The sequence below is a fragment of the Artemia franciscana genome, chromosome 5, assembly GCF_032884065.1.
Source record: "Artemia franciscana chromosome 5, ASM3288406v1, whole genome shotgun sequence".
NCBI lineage: Eukaryota > Metazoa > Arthropoda > Branchiopoda > Anostraca > Artemiidae > Artemia > Artemia franciscana.
The window spans coordinates 51,553,087-51,572,295 of record NC_088867.1 but is presented as its reverse complement, the minus strand read 5'-3'; the positions used below and the strand labels follow the sequence as shown (position 1 = coordinate 51,572,295).

Genomic DNA, 19,209 nt, shown 5'->3' with positions numbered 1-19,209 from the left:
CACAGACAACGGGAAAGCCAAGAATGTTGTATATTCGCAATTTTTACGTAGTTTGAAACACATATATAAATCTATCTATATTCACAGGTGGGACACAGGGACACAACTACAATGGCGCGTCACGACTTACGCGCGCGGGGGGGGGGGGGGTGGCTTGGGGGGTGGCGCGAAGCACCACCCCAACAGCTAGTATATATATATATATATATATATATATATATATATATATATATATATATATATATATATATATATATATATATATATATATATATATATATATATATATATATATATATATATATATATATATATATATATATACATTATATTTAAAGACGGAAAAGTCACATCCTTCTCCCGCCCCCCCACAAAAAAGAAGAATAATATGAAAAATGAAAGAAAAGTGTTTTATCCGGGCCAGTCAATCTTTTAAATTAAGATTACTTATTAAAATAATAAATCAAGAAAGGGTTTATCTAAGGATATCCAGGAGCTGCTCATCATTACCAGTAGGAAATTCAGTCACCTTTGCCAGCATTATACCTTACCACTTACATATCCCTCCGTGAATTACAATATTTTAAAATATTATAAAACAAGTAATGAATGACTTAAGACAACGCACAGAATACTTATAAAATAATTGAAATTTTGTTCAATGCAATATTAACTATTGATTATACTAAACGAATTAATTAGTATAGATACTAATAAATATTACTAGTAAAACATTACTAGCACTAGCATAATATTGTTATTATTAGTATAAATACTAACGAATATATTTAAAGATATTATCAGTAATATTTATTAGTACAAACATTATAATAAACTAGTTAATCTTTTTATTATATTTTCTATAGAAAAACTGCAAATTCAATCTCTGGACAATAAATCGTCTACCCTATAGCAATTTTTAGGTCGATGCCACATTTTGTCAGTGTTGCCACATTGGACGGTGAAAATAAATAGGCAGAATCAATTAGGTGCATTTGACAACGCTTTTCGTCCGTAAATATTGAATTCTTCGAAGGACTATACCTTTTGAAGCTATTGGGTTCCATATATTTTTAGGTTATTCAGTGCTTGTTTTTAACCCACATAATTTTTTTTAAGTTTAGCACCTGATATTACTAAAAATTGTTACATTTAAATTTCCTTATTATTTGAAACACTTTGCTGGAATTGTTCTTACCTCTATTAGCAACAGAAACTTCAGAATCAGAAATAGGAGGAGTTAGCCCAGATCCTAAATCACATTCGTAATCTTCACTTATGGTCTCCTCTGAAACAAGATTCAAGTGGCGAAGGTTGGCAACCTGAAATTTGTCAGGAATAGATACGTCTTTTGGATTGTCAGTCTCAGGAAATAAAACACGACTGGCTTCATTTCGGCCGATCTCTTTTGGAGCACGTGTCATTTCCTCGGAAGTGGCATCCAAACTTTGAAGTCGACTGGCTGGTACGAAATGTGTCTCAGTATTTTTCAGAAGGTGGAGAGGCTCAGCCACATGTTCTCCCGTGGGTATCTACAATAATATTTTAAGAATTACTCTTAAAAAGTGAATTCTAATCAGGATTCAGATTGTTGTATCATACAACAGGAAATTTTTTCTATGCACATACAGTTATGAAAACTCCATTTTTTGAAGTTATTATAGACACTGACTGTTCTTTACTTACAACTGGTTGCCAAAGGCTGTTTGATAATAACAGAAAAATATAGGTAGTTGCTCCCTATATGTTATTTAACATCCTGTGAAAAGAAGATATTATAGTGCTTTCGAAAATCCCTCCTAATTTACTTCAGTCGTAAAAACAAAACTCATAAAACACTCTCAAGTTGAAAAAACTAAATTACGAGAAAAAACAAAAAACAATATAGCCTTTAAGCCAAAAGTAAGATCTAAGCAGAAATAACTTTATCAGAATTCTGAAACAGAACACGACGAGTTACGTTGCCTTTTTTATGAGGAATAAAATAGGAATATGGAATGAATAGGATTATGGAACAAATAGGAATAAGTGGAATATGAGGAATAAAATAGGGTCAAAAGTAATATTATTAAATCTTGATTAATGTAGGGCCATTGAATGAGGAAAAGAGAAAGAGAAGGGGGAAGAGAGAGGTGTTCATTAAGCCAATGGTAATTGTGACTTTTTGAAAATGCCATCGGCTAACCAAAAAGAAGACTAAACATTCCTCATGCCAGATCAGTATATTTGCTATTAAGAATCAGAAATAAAAAACCATTTTGTATATGACATACTATGAAAAAGATAGTAATGAATTTGTTGGACACCAGGTCACACGGCAATATACAACTATTACTGCTACTACTTATAATAATAATAATAATAATAACTCACCGTAGCACCAAGCCGCCTAAGACCAACACAGCTACGCAAAGTCCTCCTCCAACCCAATCTATTCAAGGCCTCCCTCTTTGCACCCTCCCAGGAAGTTCCCTTTTCCTTTAGATCTTTATTTATGACATCCTCCCACTCCAGACGAGGACGACCTGCTTTCCGTTTAGCCCCAGAAAGTTGACCAAAAAGGACAATCTTCAGAGATCTATCATCCTTCATCGCAGAACGTGGCCAAGCCATCTCAATCTTTCTTTCATTATAGCCCTAGAAAGCGGGATTGAACCAAATTTTTCATACAACCTACAGTTTGAAATACAGTCAGTCAGCCGGGTACCCAGAACAGTCCGTAGGCAATTTCTCCGGAAAACATCCAGTAAGCTTTCATCTGCTTTTCGGAGCACCCGTGCTTCAGAGCAATACTTGACCACTGTCATTACCGTTGCTTCTAATATTCTAATCTTGCTTTGCAAACTTATATTCCTATTGTTCCAAACTTTTTTTAGCGGTGAAAAATCACCCTGAGCCTTGGCTATTCTACTTTTAACATCTTCACTGCTTCCACCATCCTTACTAATAATACTACCAAGGTAAGTGAAGCTACCCACCACATCAATCTTTTCGTTACCCAACATCATCTTTTCATCTTCACTTATTCCTAGCCTTAGTGACTTAGTCTTCTTAACATTAATTTTCAAACCTATTCTAGCACCCTGAACTTGCAAAACCTCTATATTATTCCTTCATTTTGCTCAAACTTTTTTCTAATATGCTTAAATTATCAGCATAAACTAAGTCCAGGAGAGTTTTTCCTCCCCATTTGATTCCATTGTTTCCAATTGCCTTTCCTGTGCTCCTTAGGATAAAGTACATCAAAATAATCCATATAAAGGAGGATGGAACACCCCCCTGCTTAACTCCTGATTTAATACAAAACCAGCTGCTAACCTCACTTCCTATCTTAACCGCAGCAGTATTATTCTATTACATAACACAAATCACTTTAATGTATTTGTCTGGTATACCTTATAAGGGTAAGGCCTTTGCTGGAGCTCTTTTATCATCACAATTAAACGCTTTTCATAATCTAGAAAACTGAGGACCAAAGGTGTTTGACAACGAAGGGACTTCTCAATTATTAACCTAAGAGTAACAACTTGGTCGACGCATCCTCTACCTTTTAAAACCGAACTGTTCTTCTCTTAAAACCTTGTCTACAGAATCTCTCAGACTAGAAAGCATCATATTACTAAGTAATTTGCCACCTATAGAGGCCAGACTAATGCCTTGATATTTACGACACTCACTCTTGTCACCTTTCTTATGCAGTGGTTTAATTAAGGTTCTCCTAAAATCATAGGTACTTATCCTTTTCAAAAATCATATTCATAATCTTCAGTAGCTTATTTCTAACCTCAGAGCCACCATATTTAAGAAACTCATTTATCCCACTATCAGCACCTGGAGCCTTATTGTTTTTTAATCCTTTTAGGACTGTCGCTAATTTTTCCTCGCGAAACAAATCTTACTTCACATCCAAGTTATCACCAACTTTTTCATTTTTATCTATATCTTTTACAGCAACTGTATCTCGGTTTAGCACATTCTCAAAATGTTCCGCCCGTCTCTCTTTAACTCTTTCTTTATTATTAATTGTGGCCCCATTCCTATCTTTCACTGGGACTAGTCCGGATTGACTACTCCCTCTCAATTTATAAATATGCCAGTATAATATTTTACTATTATGCCGTCTAGCTACATCTTCCGGATCCTCAGCAATTTTACCCATAGCCTCCACTTCACATCTCCTTAGTTCACAGTTTAACGCTTTCTTTACATTCCTTTTGTTTTCATATTATCTATCACTCAGATAAATCTTGCACTTTTTTCCCTAAGACACCATCAGCGACTTCACAAATTGTTTTTCTAAAATTTTGCCATATATCTTCCACATTATCAAATTTTAAACTCTCAAGTTTATAATTCAACTGTTCCTGGAAAGTTTCTCTCAAATTTTCATCCTGGAATCTACCAACATCATAACTTCCTGGGAGGTAGTTACCCTTCCGAAATTTCAGCTTTAAATTAACCTTAGACACTACTAGATGGTGATCTTTACTTTTAACATCAATAACAGCACTCCTATACACCCTAGTATTTTGTATTGATCCTGCTAGTCTTCGGTTTACAATAACATAATCAGCTGTCTTACCATTATGTGAATACCATGTTAACTTATGGGCCATTTTATGACCAAACACCATATTGGTTATAACTAGGTTGTTACGCCTACAAAATTGCAAAAGTCTAGCCATTAGTGTTTTCTTTTCCTACACCAAATTTCCATAGGCTAGGATACCTTCTATCCCTATTTCAACCAACCTGGGCGTTAAGATCTCCAAGTATAAACACCATATTTCTACCTGGTACCCTGTCTATTTGCTCCTGTAACTGTAAGTAAAATCCATCTGAGTCACTATTATCTCCATCAGTTGGTTCAACAGGGGCATATACTATTATAACTGATACCCTGAACTTTTTAGTCATAAAATGAGCAATTAGTATTCTATTATTAATACCCTCCCAGCCTAAACAAGACTTAGCAGCTTCCTTTTTCGTTACAAGCCCTACTCCCTGCCTATATACCCCATCCTTCCTGCCTGAGTAAACAAGTTCTATGTCACCTAATTTCATGCTTCCTATCCCTGGGATATGAGTTTCTGAAACTCCTCATAAGTCTAGTTCAAACCGTCTGAATTCGTCAGTCAAAATGTCGATACGATAGACATTTTTCAACGTCGTAACATTCCAAGTTTCAGTTTTCATGTTCTTTAAATCATTGAAATTATTTTTGCCCCAGGCAAAAGCAATGATCCTGGATACCAGACGGGGACCAAAATATCTTCTCAAGTCTACACCGAAGCGCTTAAGCCGGCTTAGAACTGGACGACAAAAAGTCCCTGAGACGTCCAGTTTTGGAGGCTTTGTGCAATCCTGGGCCCATGGCACAGACAAACCCAAGTCTATTACCTCCAACACATTATATATTCATGCCCACAAATATTATGCTGCTACGGGTAGGAAACCCATAGTAGATAAATTAGCTAGGAAGAGGTTTTTAGGCCAAAAAAAGCCCATCAAAAAAGACCACACCCAGAAGAAATATCCAATAATCAGAAACCCGTGCGAATGCTGTGTTGTTTACTACGCTATAATTTCGTTGAGGTGCGCCACTCCTCAAGTGGGAAAAGTTGACCGCAAAATCCCCAGTCTTGCAGGCACCCGAAAGGGTCGATGCAGCCCTTTGAAGAGGCCGTTGTCCATAAATCTGGATCTTACGCCCTGCCGCAGTTGTCCTCCTATAGAGGATCCTCCCACGATGGGGTTCTGCATAACCATGCAATTCAACCCATAACTGGGACAAGCAAATCCTTCATATTAGACAAAATCTAATTGGAAAATGACATAAATTAATTTTATATTTCTTAAATTATTTTGAAAAATTATTTCTATTGTTCTTTTATTCTAAACTTAGGTTCCTTTCCACTTCTTTCCTGATTGTCTCTCGTCCTTGAAATATTCTAACTGAGTTTCATTGATTTCTAATCTCTTTATCTGAATATATTTACCCTCAATAATATTGGAATAGACAACCGTTCACATGTAATTTTCCTTTTCTTTAAAAAAATAATTTGTAAAATAAAATTCAACGATCAAACAGATTAGAAAGAATATAATTTGAAACTTGCAAAAATAATTACAAAAAATGGAAAATAATATAATGTATATAGATAGATTCTTTCAAATGTAAATGCAAAGGTTGAAATATAAATAGCAGAATCTATAAAAATGTCATTAAAGCATGTAAGTTAAAAAGTATATATTTTAAATTATATATAATAAAACCTTTGTTGAAGATATAGTTCTTTTAGCCATTGTTGAAGATATTTGTCTGATATTTTTACGAGTCAAAGTAGTATTGATACGGGCACTGATGACCGAATAAAATATCATGCTCGGAGAAACTTACCTTCGTCCCAGTACCATCCCGTGGTACTTCTCTCATCACTGAGGCAGTTGTATTTTTTACGTTTGCATTTGCTGCTTTTGGAATGCTCTCAGATGAAGTAACGACTTCACCCCGTAGTACTTGCTTATTTTGCATATCAGCAGCAAGTGTCCGATTTTCAGTTTCAGGGGCCTTAGCACCTAAAAGGTAAATACGTTGTATATAAATTCTAATATTTATATTAGAGTTCTAACGTAAATTCTAAAATAAATAAATTCCGGTATTTCTAGCAATTGCAAAACATAAAAATTTTTCTTGTAAATTTTGACATTTGCAGGATTTATGTTAGCAAGATTGAGTTGCCATTGCTCATTTGCTACTTTTTGTATGCTCATAGAGATAGCTCGCTAATTGTATTTGTGAGTACCAATTGTATAAGTATTGGTTAGATAGTTTTTATTTTTGTTTTTTACATATATTCTTTTAGTTTTAGAATTGATTTTTTTCTCGTCTTTTCTTTTCTTTTCTTTTTTCGTTTTTTTTAAACACATTGTTTTATACAGGCAGAATTTTTCTCAAGTTCATGTGAATTTTTCATGTTTGATTGTTTCTCCTCTCTTTCTTTTTCTCCATATTTGCCGTTTTTTCCTTTTTGCTAAATTGCCATATGGCAGTATGGGACGTTTGCCATATTTGCAGTTTGTTCTTCTAGAGATTAATTTCTTTGTTTCGTCATGGTACACCGGTTCGGCTATATATATATATATATATATATATATATATATATATATATATATATATATATATATATATATATATATATATATATATATATATATATATATATATATATATATATATATATATATATATATATATATATATATATATGTAATATATATATATAATATATACATATATAATATATACATATATAATATATATATATATATATATATATATATATATATATATATATATATATATATATATATATATATATATATATATATATATATATATATATATATATATATATATATATATATATATATATATATATATATATATATATATATATATATATATATATATATATATATATATATATATATATATACATATACATATATATATACATATATATATATATATATATATATATATATATATATATATATATATATATATATATATATATATATATATATATATATATATATACATATACATATATATATATATATATATATATATATATATATATATATATATATATATATATATATATATATATATATATATATATATATATATATATATATAAATCAAGGCGCTAAATTTCTGCTTTAATGAAAAGATATTAAGAGATTGATATCGTTTAATCTCACAATCTCACTTCAGTTTTCAAAGTGATAACATCTATTTTGGATTATTTGAACTGTGAAGCTTGCTTTAATCCTGAATTATTGCACCTGTTTTGAACTTGACCTGTCATGACATTCATTAATTCAGTGATTTGAACTTAATGTATTTGAAGAATGCCATTTCGCAACATTCTGTTTTGGATTAAATTCTGTGAAGCTTGCTAGAATTCACTGACTCTTATTTTGTAATATTTTGTTTTGGATTAAATTGACCTGGTCTAGATTCAAGGTATCAATTTTCTCTTTGGATAATATATGAGTTTCTCGCTGGATTGATTGTCTCTGGACTCTGATTTCATTACAATTCTAAAGTTACAATTACAATTCAAGTAAGTGTTAGTTTAAGCCTAATCTTGTGTGCAGGTTGTGCAGTGTGCAAAGTGTGCAGGTTGGCAGCCCTGCTTCCAACTGCAAATATGCCATTTACACCTATATATTGGATCACTTACACTTTACTGAAAACAAACTATGGATAATAGCAAATATGTGCAATACGATATTAGTATTCAACACGCAATAGACTTTTTTGAATGCAGTGTTATTGCTAATGCAAAAAATTAATTTTGGGCGAAAGTACGCCTAACGATAATTGCCCACAGCGCATCGACGTGAAAGCATCTACAAATAATGTAAAAGATATTATTGAACTTGTTAAAAAATTGGACTCTGAGGAGATATCGACTCCGATTTATGTTATCAAGTCTCCTACCGAGGTTCCCATTCTGCCCACTGTGGCTTACTCTAGGCTTTCTACAAAGGTTAATCGTGTGGAGAAACTCATCAAGGTCGTTGCGTCAAATCTGGATGCTTATGATTTGAATTACCTGCAACTGCCAAAGCCTGTAATTCCCGACTGGCACGCTACTATTGTTGTTTCGAACCTTATCCCAACTCTCTCAGACCCAATAAAACGAAAAGTTGTGATAGATCAGATAAACGGTCAAGAATCAATCAGTAGTATGTTTACGTGACGAACTGATTATCAATATAGATAAGTCAGTTGCCGAAGATTTCCATTCGTCAGTAACTGGAGTGATAATTGGCTCTTCTACAAAAGTGCAAACTAAGAAGTTTTACTGCCTCTTAAAGGGAATTCCAGGTGATTTCGAATTATCTCACCTGATATCCTGCCCTGGTGTTTTTGACGCCTCTAGGCTAATGAGATCCACTGCGGTAAAACTTGAATTCTCTGATGCAATGTCAAGAGCCGAAGCATACAGATACGGTCTTAAAGTAGGATATGAAAACCTACTCGTTTACGAGTTCAAGGCGACTCCCTGTTGTTGTAACATTTGCCGTTCCCCTGAACATCTCCAGTCATCTTGTTCCAGTGTAACACCAAAATGTACGCGATGTACCGGTCCCCATGTCTCAGATAGAGACTCACCTTGCATATGTCACCAAGTGTGCAAACTGTAGAGACAATCATGTTTCGTTTAGCTTCAAATGTCCGAAACCGAAAGCAATTACAAGTCGCAATTTGCCAAAAAGTGGTTAATGTCTGTATCAGTATCAGCCGTGTCTTTTAATATTGATGGGACAAAAAACAAGGATCTTACCATTGATGAACTGCACAGTAAGTTTGACATTGTATGCTTTCAGGAACATCTTTTGACAGGAACTAGTGTGAATTTCTTGCGCCACAGCACTAATCACTTTGCTTTCACAACAAATACTATTTCTACTTCCGGATGAACCTTCTTGATAGTCTTTCTGATTACAGAATAATTGCGAAGGATCTATCTTTTTCGTACGTGTGTAATTGTTGCAACCTATCGGATATTGATCACGTGATTTGTTCCCCGTTTATTGCATCTTCAACAGTGCACGTCGACGAAGATGAGCATCATGTTGATCACCTTTCACTATCGATCTACTTTTCGATTAGAACAAATAGTACAGACAGGGCAGATTCCCCTGCCTCTGAAAGGTTTATTCGGAGTAACTGGAAAAATACTAATGTGTCACTATATATTTCAACCCTGGCCATACTCCTTGGTTCTACCCTTTCATTTACTCCAACTAAATGTTTGCTCTACAAAAAGCAATTATGAACTAAATCAGTTCTACAACTAAATTGTGTGGTGTTTAAAACATGCTGAGGAGGTTGCCGTCCTTCAGGAGCAAGTGAGAAGAAGTACAAGGACACCAATATGGTCGTGTGACTCTGAACTGAAAATCGTGAAAAATAAAGCCAAATTGTGGCTGCGGATATGGATTGATAAGGGTCGACCACAATCCGGAAATGCATTTTAGATAAAGCAAAAACTAAGCGTATGTTTAAAAAAAGTTGCGAACAAGCCGATAAAAAGGGTTAGATTGTTCTACCAACAAGAATGAATGGGACAAAGTGATTCATTCATCTAAATTAGATAATTCAGCAAATCTTAAATGCCCAATCACGCCAGCTGTGTGGTCTGACCACTATTCAGTTATATTTTCCAAAGTGAATTATGCAGTGCATGCATTTTACTCAAAATTGCCTGATTCAGTTCTCCCGTATTCTTGACTCAGGCACAAGTTCTATCCATTTCTGTTGATTGCATCTGTTAAGAAATTGAAATCAAGCTCTATTGATGTTGACAAAATTATTGTTTATCATCTTAAAGTAAATTTCCCGTCTTTGTTTTTTCGTTTACAGTTGCTTTCCCGAATGTGAATTTGTTGTTTTCTTGTTCCTGATCGCTTTTTGTGTGGAACTGTCACTTCCGTTCTTAAGTGAGGTAAGAGTCCATTGGAGAGCTCTTCTTACAGGTCAATCACGGTTGCTTGTAATCTTAGCAAAATTCTTGAATATATCTTACTTCCTTTCATTAATTTGAATTCTAATTTTGGTGAGAACCAGCTCAGTTTTCGGTCCGGCATTGGTTGCTAGCTCGCTCACCGTGCTCTCGCTTGCCTTCTTAAAGATGCTTCTGCTAAAAGGGTATGGTCTTCACATTTGTGCCCTTGATCTTTCTAAGGCTTTCGATAGTAATGTACACAGTCAGGCTCTTTGTTCTCTTTATAGTCACGGCATTAACCTTTCACTTATTTTTCTTTTTAAGTTTTGGTATAGTAAATCTTGTCTTCGAATTAAAACAAATGGCGCCCTTTCTTCTTCTATCGTCCCTCTTCTTCGGGGTGTTCGGCAGGCCGGAGTATTATCTCCAAGTATTTTTAAATTTTGTATTTCTAGTATTCTTGAGAATATTTCTTCTATCTACTTTGTTGGTTTAAATATTTCATACTTAGCTTATGCTGATGATATTCTTCTAATTAGTCTGTCTAAACTCAGACTATTGCAGATGGTTCATAAAGTTTCTTATGCTTTTACTAAAATCAATCTTTCACTTAATGTTGGTAAATATGAGGATCTTTCTTTCAATTTTTCATCCCCCCCCCCTCCTAAGCCTATAAGTTCTAAAGAATTTTGCACTCCTCATGTATATTCGATACGGTTGTTGGGTATTACACTTACCACAAATTTTTATACTTTTCGTGAGTGTGCCGTCCAGAATGCTAGAACAGAGATCTAGATTGGTTACTCTAAAATTGTAACCAGTCCGGGCAAATATAATCGTATTACCCTTGGAAAGCTTCATTCTACTTTTTGGATCATTCTGTTCTTTACCTTTCCGGACTTTATCCTATTTTTAGGAATAAAGATTATAGTGATATTCGAGTGGCCTGTTTCCGTTTTTGTAAATATCTTCTCTATCTCATTTATTCATTTCTAATGAATATTTATTCATTTAATTTTTAAATTAAATGATATTTAATTTATTCATTTAATGTTATAGTGGTTTAATTGTTATGGGCGATTTATTGTTTTCTTATGTAATGTTATTGTTGATTTTCGTTTTTGGATCATTTTTTTTTTTTAGTATTTACTCCACTATTTATTTTGTGATGTCTTGTAAAAAAATAAAAAATAAAATTTTTGTGTATATTAAAAAACAAATAAGATATGTAAAAACTTCACACAACAGCTTCTGAATTCTCCCAACTAAAATGTCCAACTGAATTCAGTTCTTGATGACAACTTTCTTAGAGAAGACCATTCCACCGTTTTAATAAAAAAAAAAAAAAAAAAAAAAAAACATAATGCATATTCTACTGTCAATTATGACTTCGAGAGATAGCAAAAAAAGTGTCCCTAACAATTACAAGTGAAATTCTCAAACAATCCAAAGCGCTTTTGGCGAAAATTGTTGATAAATTTTGAGTGCAAATTTAAAAATTTAAAAATACTAATAAAAGTTCCAAATTTAGTCATTTAAGCAATAATAACGGCCAACTTGTATTTCGTGAAGTTTTCAGTCGATTTTAAAAAATCTAATTTTCATACAATTAAATTTTCCAACCAATTAATTTGTCTCTGTGAACTGTTATTAACAACCAGGACAGTAGAAACAGGCCCAGTACCTACATCTCAGCTGACCTCACTGTCAAAAGTGACGAAACAAACATAGTAATATTTCCTGAATATTTTCTAAGAAGATTACAAAAATAATTAACAAAAACGCTATATGCTGTCGAAGATCTGAATATTACGCACTGCTTGCGGAAAAGACCCACCTTTACTGTTTTGAGATATGATGTTTATGCTGTTTCTTTTTTGCATTTCTTCTACTTCCTCTGTAAGAAAAATCCGAGCTCGAATGTTTCTTGACGGATTTGGATGCCTGAAGTAGAATAGTATGTCATCGTCTGCTGGACCTTTTGGTAGTAATGTCAGCTTTTTACCCTTAATTTTTGATCTGTCACCGACGTCGCCTTTCGCCAAGCCAACATCTTTTTTCTGAGATGAAGCGGCAACTGAGGAAAAGAAATAGTTAGTTGTCAAGTTGTATACAGAATAAAAACAAAAGAACTTAAATCATAAACACAGATTCAGAAGAACTATGCTACAACAGGCTTTTTCAAATGGGGTTTTGTACGCCCATTGGGGATACGAGAGAAAACCCCGAGTTTAGCCCTTTATATCAAACTAACGAAAACCAATTATTCAATAAATATTATTAAGATCTATAATAAATAAATTAATCAATAAATAAATTAAGATCTAATGCCTATTTAATATATTACTATTTCAACATATTTAGTCTACTTGCTATTGTTTTGGTGATAAGACTTAAACAGTCAAGTGATAGACGGGGAAGAGAGTATTGGACAACCAATTTTTAGTTGGGGGAGGTATTCTCTTTTTTTTGGGGGGGAGGGGGTACAAAAAATTGCAAGATACATCAAAATTTGGCTATAGAAATTTTTGTTACTTTTTTATGAGTCAAACAACAATTTTACAGGTGAGGGGAAGGAAAACTCAGTAACTCTCCCCATGAATATGGACTTGGGGCCTAGTTCATGAAAATGCTAACACCCTTGTTCAGGACAGTGAAATCTTTCAAGTCAATTCTTTTGTTGTTTTTAACCTGTCGAAAGCTTAAGAGATGGGGTATTAGATGGCATCTTATTGTATTTCAGCCCAAAGTACCTTCACTGAGCCTTAGACTCCTCAAAAAAATTTCCAAGATAATTGTGTGCTTTGGTTTTTTTAACGCCAATTAAGTAGTAATATATGTTACTTTATATAGCTTACTCGTACCACACTCAGCCAGTGACAATCTGAAAACGATCATTTGATGCTATGCGTCAGATATCAGAAGTCTAAAAGCAGACAATCATTCCCCATTATAAAGTTCGAATGCCACCAATAGGTTTGGTTACAAGGTGATTAATTCGAATTTCATATTTTATTAAGTATGCCTGTTTTCTCTACGGCTGGGGGAACAACATGAAACAACTAAGGGGTAAGGGGTATTTGAAATCTGGGTCCCCTCTGGCCCCAATAAAAGAGCATTTTCTTTTTTTTATACCGGATGAAAAGCTCTTTGGCTAGTACGATATAATATTTGTGGCTGATTTTTACTACTTAAACTATATATGGTCTTATTCTAAGTAACCACCAAAACTTTAACGTAACTACTGCAGCTATAGCTACGTGGCGTTTCCACCTCGCACATATGGATGATCTTAGAGACCTCTTAGGACCGTGTTGAGCGATCTTCTGCCAGCAGCTCTGCAAATACGACTCAGTGAGTTGACTATCTTGAGTATGACGGAATTTTATATCAATCGATACATCAAAAGAATCAGCTTATTATGGTGATTCCGAATATTTAAGATTCATCAAGTTTAGTGTTACCCATCGAAAGTTACGAGCCTAAAAAAATTTGCCTGATTTTCGAAATAGGGGGTAACCACCCACTAAAATTAAAGGAATCTGAATGAAAATCATGACATTAGGTTCAGCGTACCAGAGAATCCTTCTGTAGAAGTTTCAAGCTGCTATTTTTTTAATTCTGCTATTTTTGCCAGAAGACAGATCACGGACACGTGTTATTTTTTTTTTTTTTTTCAGAAGCGATTGTATCAAAATAATGGTCCTAGAGGATCGGGAGAGGGGGCATTCAAACGGGAATTAAAAGATCTAGTGCACTTTTTAAGTGACCAAAGAGATTGGAGGGCAACTGGGCACCCTTCCACGCCAAATTTTCCCCAAAGTCATGTGATCAAATTTTGAGTGAGCCATTTTGTTCACTATAGTAGAAAGATTTAATAAATATGTCTTTAGGTGTAAAGTAACCCCCCACAGTCCGTGGGGAGAGCCCTGTAAGTTATGAAATTCGCCATTGTTTACGTATATATTTTGTTATTGGGAAATATACGGACAATATTTTTTTTTTTGGGGGGGGGTGCTTGGGGTGGATTTCTATAGGGAAAATATTCCTTGGAGAAGGAAATTTCTGGGGGGTTGAATAAAAAAGGAAATATTAAACTGGGGGGATTTGACAGAAATTCTATACGAAATTCTTTTTAATTGCCTTCGCCAAACTTTTCATGTGGAGATGTTCCAGGAGAATTATCCAGGGTATTTTTCCGCATGTTCTGATTTCTGGGAAATAATTTCCACGGAAGGGGGCATTTTTGGAGTGATGGAGAAATTGATCAGAGATTTAAGTCTTATTCAATGGAAAGATTGGTAAGGAGGATTTTTCAGACTGAATTGTCCAAAAGCAATTTTACAGGAAGGGGGATGCTCAGCAAGGATGGAAGTGTCTGGAGATAATTAGACGGAGGGGGTGCACTTTACGTTGGATGAAGTTTCCACGGATGAGTTTTCTGTGAGGGGGAGGGATATATTTTCATAGAGGGTGAGCCAGCTTTGCCAGTATTACTTGAAAAACAAACAGAAATCATTCCATTTGTGAAGAGTTGCTCCCTACTCAATACCTTGCTCTTCACGCTAAAGTTTAAATGTTTGTCTTATTTTTTTTTGAGCATGTACTGAAACACGGGGCCGTTTAATTAGAATAGGGAGCTTTTTTAAGAGTTCTAACAGCTTTAGCGTAAAGAGCAAGGTACTGAGGAGGGGATAACCCTTCATACACGGAATAAATCTGCCAAAATTAATATGCAAGTTTTGTTTTAATTTTTCATGTACGGTTTGCCAAATCCGAACCTCTATTAGTTAAAAAAATGTTCAAAAATTAAATAAAAAACAAGTTTTTTTAAACTGAAAATAAGGAGCGACAATAAAACTTAAAACGAACAGAAATTATTCCGTGTATAACTTAGAAATAAATTAGGATTATATTAGAAATAAATTGTGCTCACAATTTTATGTTCCTTCATATATTACTAATAAGGAGCATTCGCTCTTCACTGACGGTATTTGATGCAAGAGTGTTGTTGCAAGACTAATCACATTACTACCCTTTTAATTACTACCCTTTTATTCTTCTTTAACTCTTTTTAGAAATTCAAAGACAAGGGAAATTAGCAAAATTAAAAATTCCTGGAAAGACGAGAGCTTCACATAAAGCATTACAGCTAAATTTAAGCTGCATGGTGCATGGTTTTCACTATAAAAACCTTACAGCCTGCAATTCTCACTGACAATGTTTGACAGTGTTGTGAAAGGCTGCTTTCACAACACTGTTTAGAAGAAACTCAAAAACATGAACAATTAATACACACAGGTACAAGTACAGGACTAAGTGACCAACGCCAAAGAAAGATTAAAATCGGAGAAGAAGATGAGCTTAAAAAAAAACGAAACTTTGAAGTACCATGGGCAGTCGTAATAAAAAATGATTTTTTACACTGGGGCAACTTACTGATTTTTTACACTTTGGCAACTCAACGTGACACCTCGCAGCAGACAAAAATGTGATACTACCCTAAAAGCTACAAACTTTTCAAAAATGTTCCCCCCACCCTCCAAAAAAAAAGAATATTAGAAACTGCACAGAACAATGAAGGTTACAGGAGGTAAAAAAAAAAAATATTTTCATGTGCTGTGTGCCTATAAAAAGGGAGCGTGTTTTATTTTAAAGAGAAACAAACACTAACCTGGAGCGTCTTTCGAAGAGCCTTTCTCAAATGTTTTTTTAGATACATGAAATTCTTTTTCAACCTGAGAAGTTTCCTTATCTTGCTTTCCATTCTCTTTGCAAGGACTTTTTAATGGTATTTTAGGGTCAACAGTACTCTTCAATATCTTTTTGTGATGATCAAAATCGGTTTCCAGCTCTGGACGTCTGGAATTTTCCCTTCTATTCGCTGCAGATTTTTCAGCAGACGTGGGATGGCCCCGATGACGATGGCTAGCGCCGAGTTTGTCCTTGATTCTATGTTCAAACTCTGACAATGAAACTTCCTCGATTTTGTTTGGTTTTGCTTCACTGTGACTCAATCCTTTTTTCAATTTTGCAGGATGCAATTTCTTACTTTGTTTAGGCGTAGAATTTTCTGAGATTTGAGTCAGAACTGATTCAAAAGACATACACTGGCCTTCATGATTGTTGCTATTACTGTTTCTACTTTGACCACTATCTTCAAAATATGGTGACGAAAAACCGTAAATTTTCTTTGATTTCTCATGCCGTAATACCACTTTGCCTGTTGGAGTGCACAAACTTTCACTTCTTTGTGAATTCGATTTATTTAAAGTAGGAGAGTGATCTGAGTCGAACGATGCATACTGGCCTTGATGATGGCTACTATTGCTGTTACTATTTTTACTGCTACTTCTAGACGGTGGTGATGAATAGCCATGGGCTTCCTTTGATTTCTCTTCAATGTTCTGCAATTCTTCCTTCCGCTTTGAAGGATGCAACTTTTCATTGTTTGTGGGGATGAATTTCAAATTTTCACTTTTTTGGGAATTTGATTTGTTTGAAGAAGGAGATGTACACTGGCCTTGATGATGGCTGCTAGTGCTGTTACTATTTCTGCTACTACTTCTAGACCGTGGTGATGAATAACCATGGGCTTCCAATGGCTTATCTTCCGTGTGCTGCAATTCTGTCTTCTGTTTTGAAGGATACAACTTTTCATTGTTTGTGGGCATAAATTCCAAATTTTCACTTTCTTGGGAATTTGATTTATTTGAAGCAGGAGAATGGGCTAAGTCAGACAATGCATACTGGCCTTGATGATGGCAGTTATTGCTCTTACTATGTTTACTACTACTTCTAGACTGTGGCGATGAACAGCCATGGGCTTCCTTTCGCTTCTGTACCGTGTGCTGCAATCTTGCCTTCCCATTTGAAGGGTGCAACTTTTCATTGTTTGTGGGGATGAATTTCAAATTTTCACTTTTTTGGGAATTTGATTTGTTTGAAGAAGGAGAAGGAGCTGTGTCGAACAATGTACACTGGCCTTGATGATGGCTACTATTGCTGTTACTATTTCTGCTACTGCTTCTAGACGGTGGGGATGAATAGCCAAGGGCTTTCTTTGATTCTTCGTTGTTGTGCCGAAATTCCGTCTTCTGTTGTGAAGGACACAACTTTTCATGTTTGGGGGGCATGGATTTTTCTAAGTCTGGGGAGAGTATTAAATCAAAATGTGTAAGAGTTTTTTGTCCATCATTGTTCTTGATGTTTTCTTTACTTCCCTTTTTTGAGGATAGCACTGGAGAATTTCTTCCTTTTGAATTTTCACTTTTGCGACGAATTCCTAGCGATAATTTTTTTGACTTTGAACTGTTATTATTATTCCAGTCGGTTCGCTTAGATTCTTTTTCACGATGAAGCTGCGCTTTTGTCTCAGAAGGCCTGTCACCATATTTTTTAGAACTAATTTCAGCAGCAGGAATTTTTCTCATTTCTATTTTTCTTTTCTTCTGTTCAGAAACCAGGAGCATATCGAGTTCCTCAGGATATATTTGCTTATCCCATTTTTTTCGGATTTTATCTGTGTCAAATTTATAGGTCTCGTTAGTCTTTAACCTCTGTACTTTCAACGACACGTCAGGACTACTAGGGCTTGTCCTGTATTTCCGTCGTTTACTGGAATGATTGTCTTCATTTTCTGCCTCTTTAACTTCTTCGGCGGAACTGCCAACTAAAAAGTCTTCGTGATCAGAATGATGCTGATATTGTTTGTCATGAGGCAAAATATCAACAGAAGAAAATACATCCAGGCTTTGTATTTCATCTTCTTCATTGAACAGTGTGCCTACAGAAAAAAACAACAAAAATATTACGAAGAGATAAAAAAGTTATGATCATATTTTTCCCGTTTTTCATATAAGTTGGTCGGGTCAGAAAGACCTTAACGGGTCAGGCGTGCTGTAATCGACCCACAACCAAAAGAATAGATAAGCTTTGTCTTTAAAAATCTTTTACCTTTTGTTTTAGCTTTCTTTTTTAATTATATTTTGTATTATAGACTATCAGTCAAAAGTCAAGAAGCTATGAAATGATGCCAAGAAAAGGGAAATAAAGAATAAAAAGATGTTGACAATGAAAAAGAAGCTCTAAAAAGGGCAATCGTGAATGCAGAGAAAACTAAAAGGCCGATATCGTCATCGAGCCTGATAATTGGCCGACGTTTTCGGTTTTATCAATAACCAATTGGAATGAAGCGACGGCCAAAAAACTGATATATATATAAATAAGTGAATAAATTCATTCACAGACTAAAGTCGTACGTGCTATTTCACGATTTAAACTACGAGACAGAACAAAAATATATTAGAAAGGCAAAGAAGCCGCCGAATTGCACGGATAAAAAAGAGGAATAATTCACTCAAAGGAGCTGAACAAAGGAGAAAATTAAAGCCTGAAATAGAAGAAAAAAAAGAAAAAGCAGACAACAAGCCTCCTTGTTTGTTTTCCAAATATAATAGAACTCCGTGCTGAGTCTTTTTAATATACATAAATAATATTAATGAGGGGGAGTTGTGCTGAGCTGTAGATGAGTCTGGGATTCATTCAAGTTCCCTGTAAACATATTAATTTTAAAATTACTTAATAGCGATTAATCTTTTTTCTAGCAATTGCTAACGATTCTTCCTGTGGTCTTGATTCAAAGATGTAGTATATAATACATTTGACACGAAAAACCCAG

At 34.5% G+C, this 19,209-nt stretch overlaps 2 protein-coding genes across 8 annotated transcripts in view; one reads left to right on the top strand and one right to left on the bottom strand.

Annotated features, from left to right (window-relative positions):
• LOC136027568 (microtubule-associated protein futsch-like) overlaps positions 1-19,209 on the top strand; it is a 682,876-nt gene that overhangs the window by 436,385 nt on the left and 227,282 nt on the right. The gene's annotated exons all lie outside the window — the stretch shown is intronic.
• Positions 1-19,209, bottom strand: part of LOC136026797 (daf-12-interacting protein 1-like) — a 51,056-nt gene that overhangs the window by 29,883 nt on the left and 1,964 nt on the right. Inside the window, exons 2-5 of the mRNA XM_065703497.1 lie at positions 16,204-18,315; positions 12,367-12,606; positions 6,401-6,579; positions 1,199-1,532 (exon numbers count right to left, since the gene is read on the bottom strand). Coding sequence (XP_065559569.1) covers positions 1,199-1,532; positions 6,401-6,579; positions 12,367-12,606; positions 16,204-18,315 — 2,865 coding nt within the window. The remainder of the gene's footprint in view (positions 1-1,198; positions 1,533-6,400; positions 6,580-12,366; positions 12,607-16,203; positions 18,316-19,209) is intronic.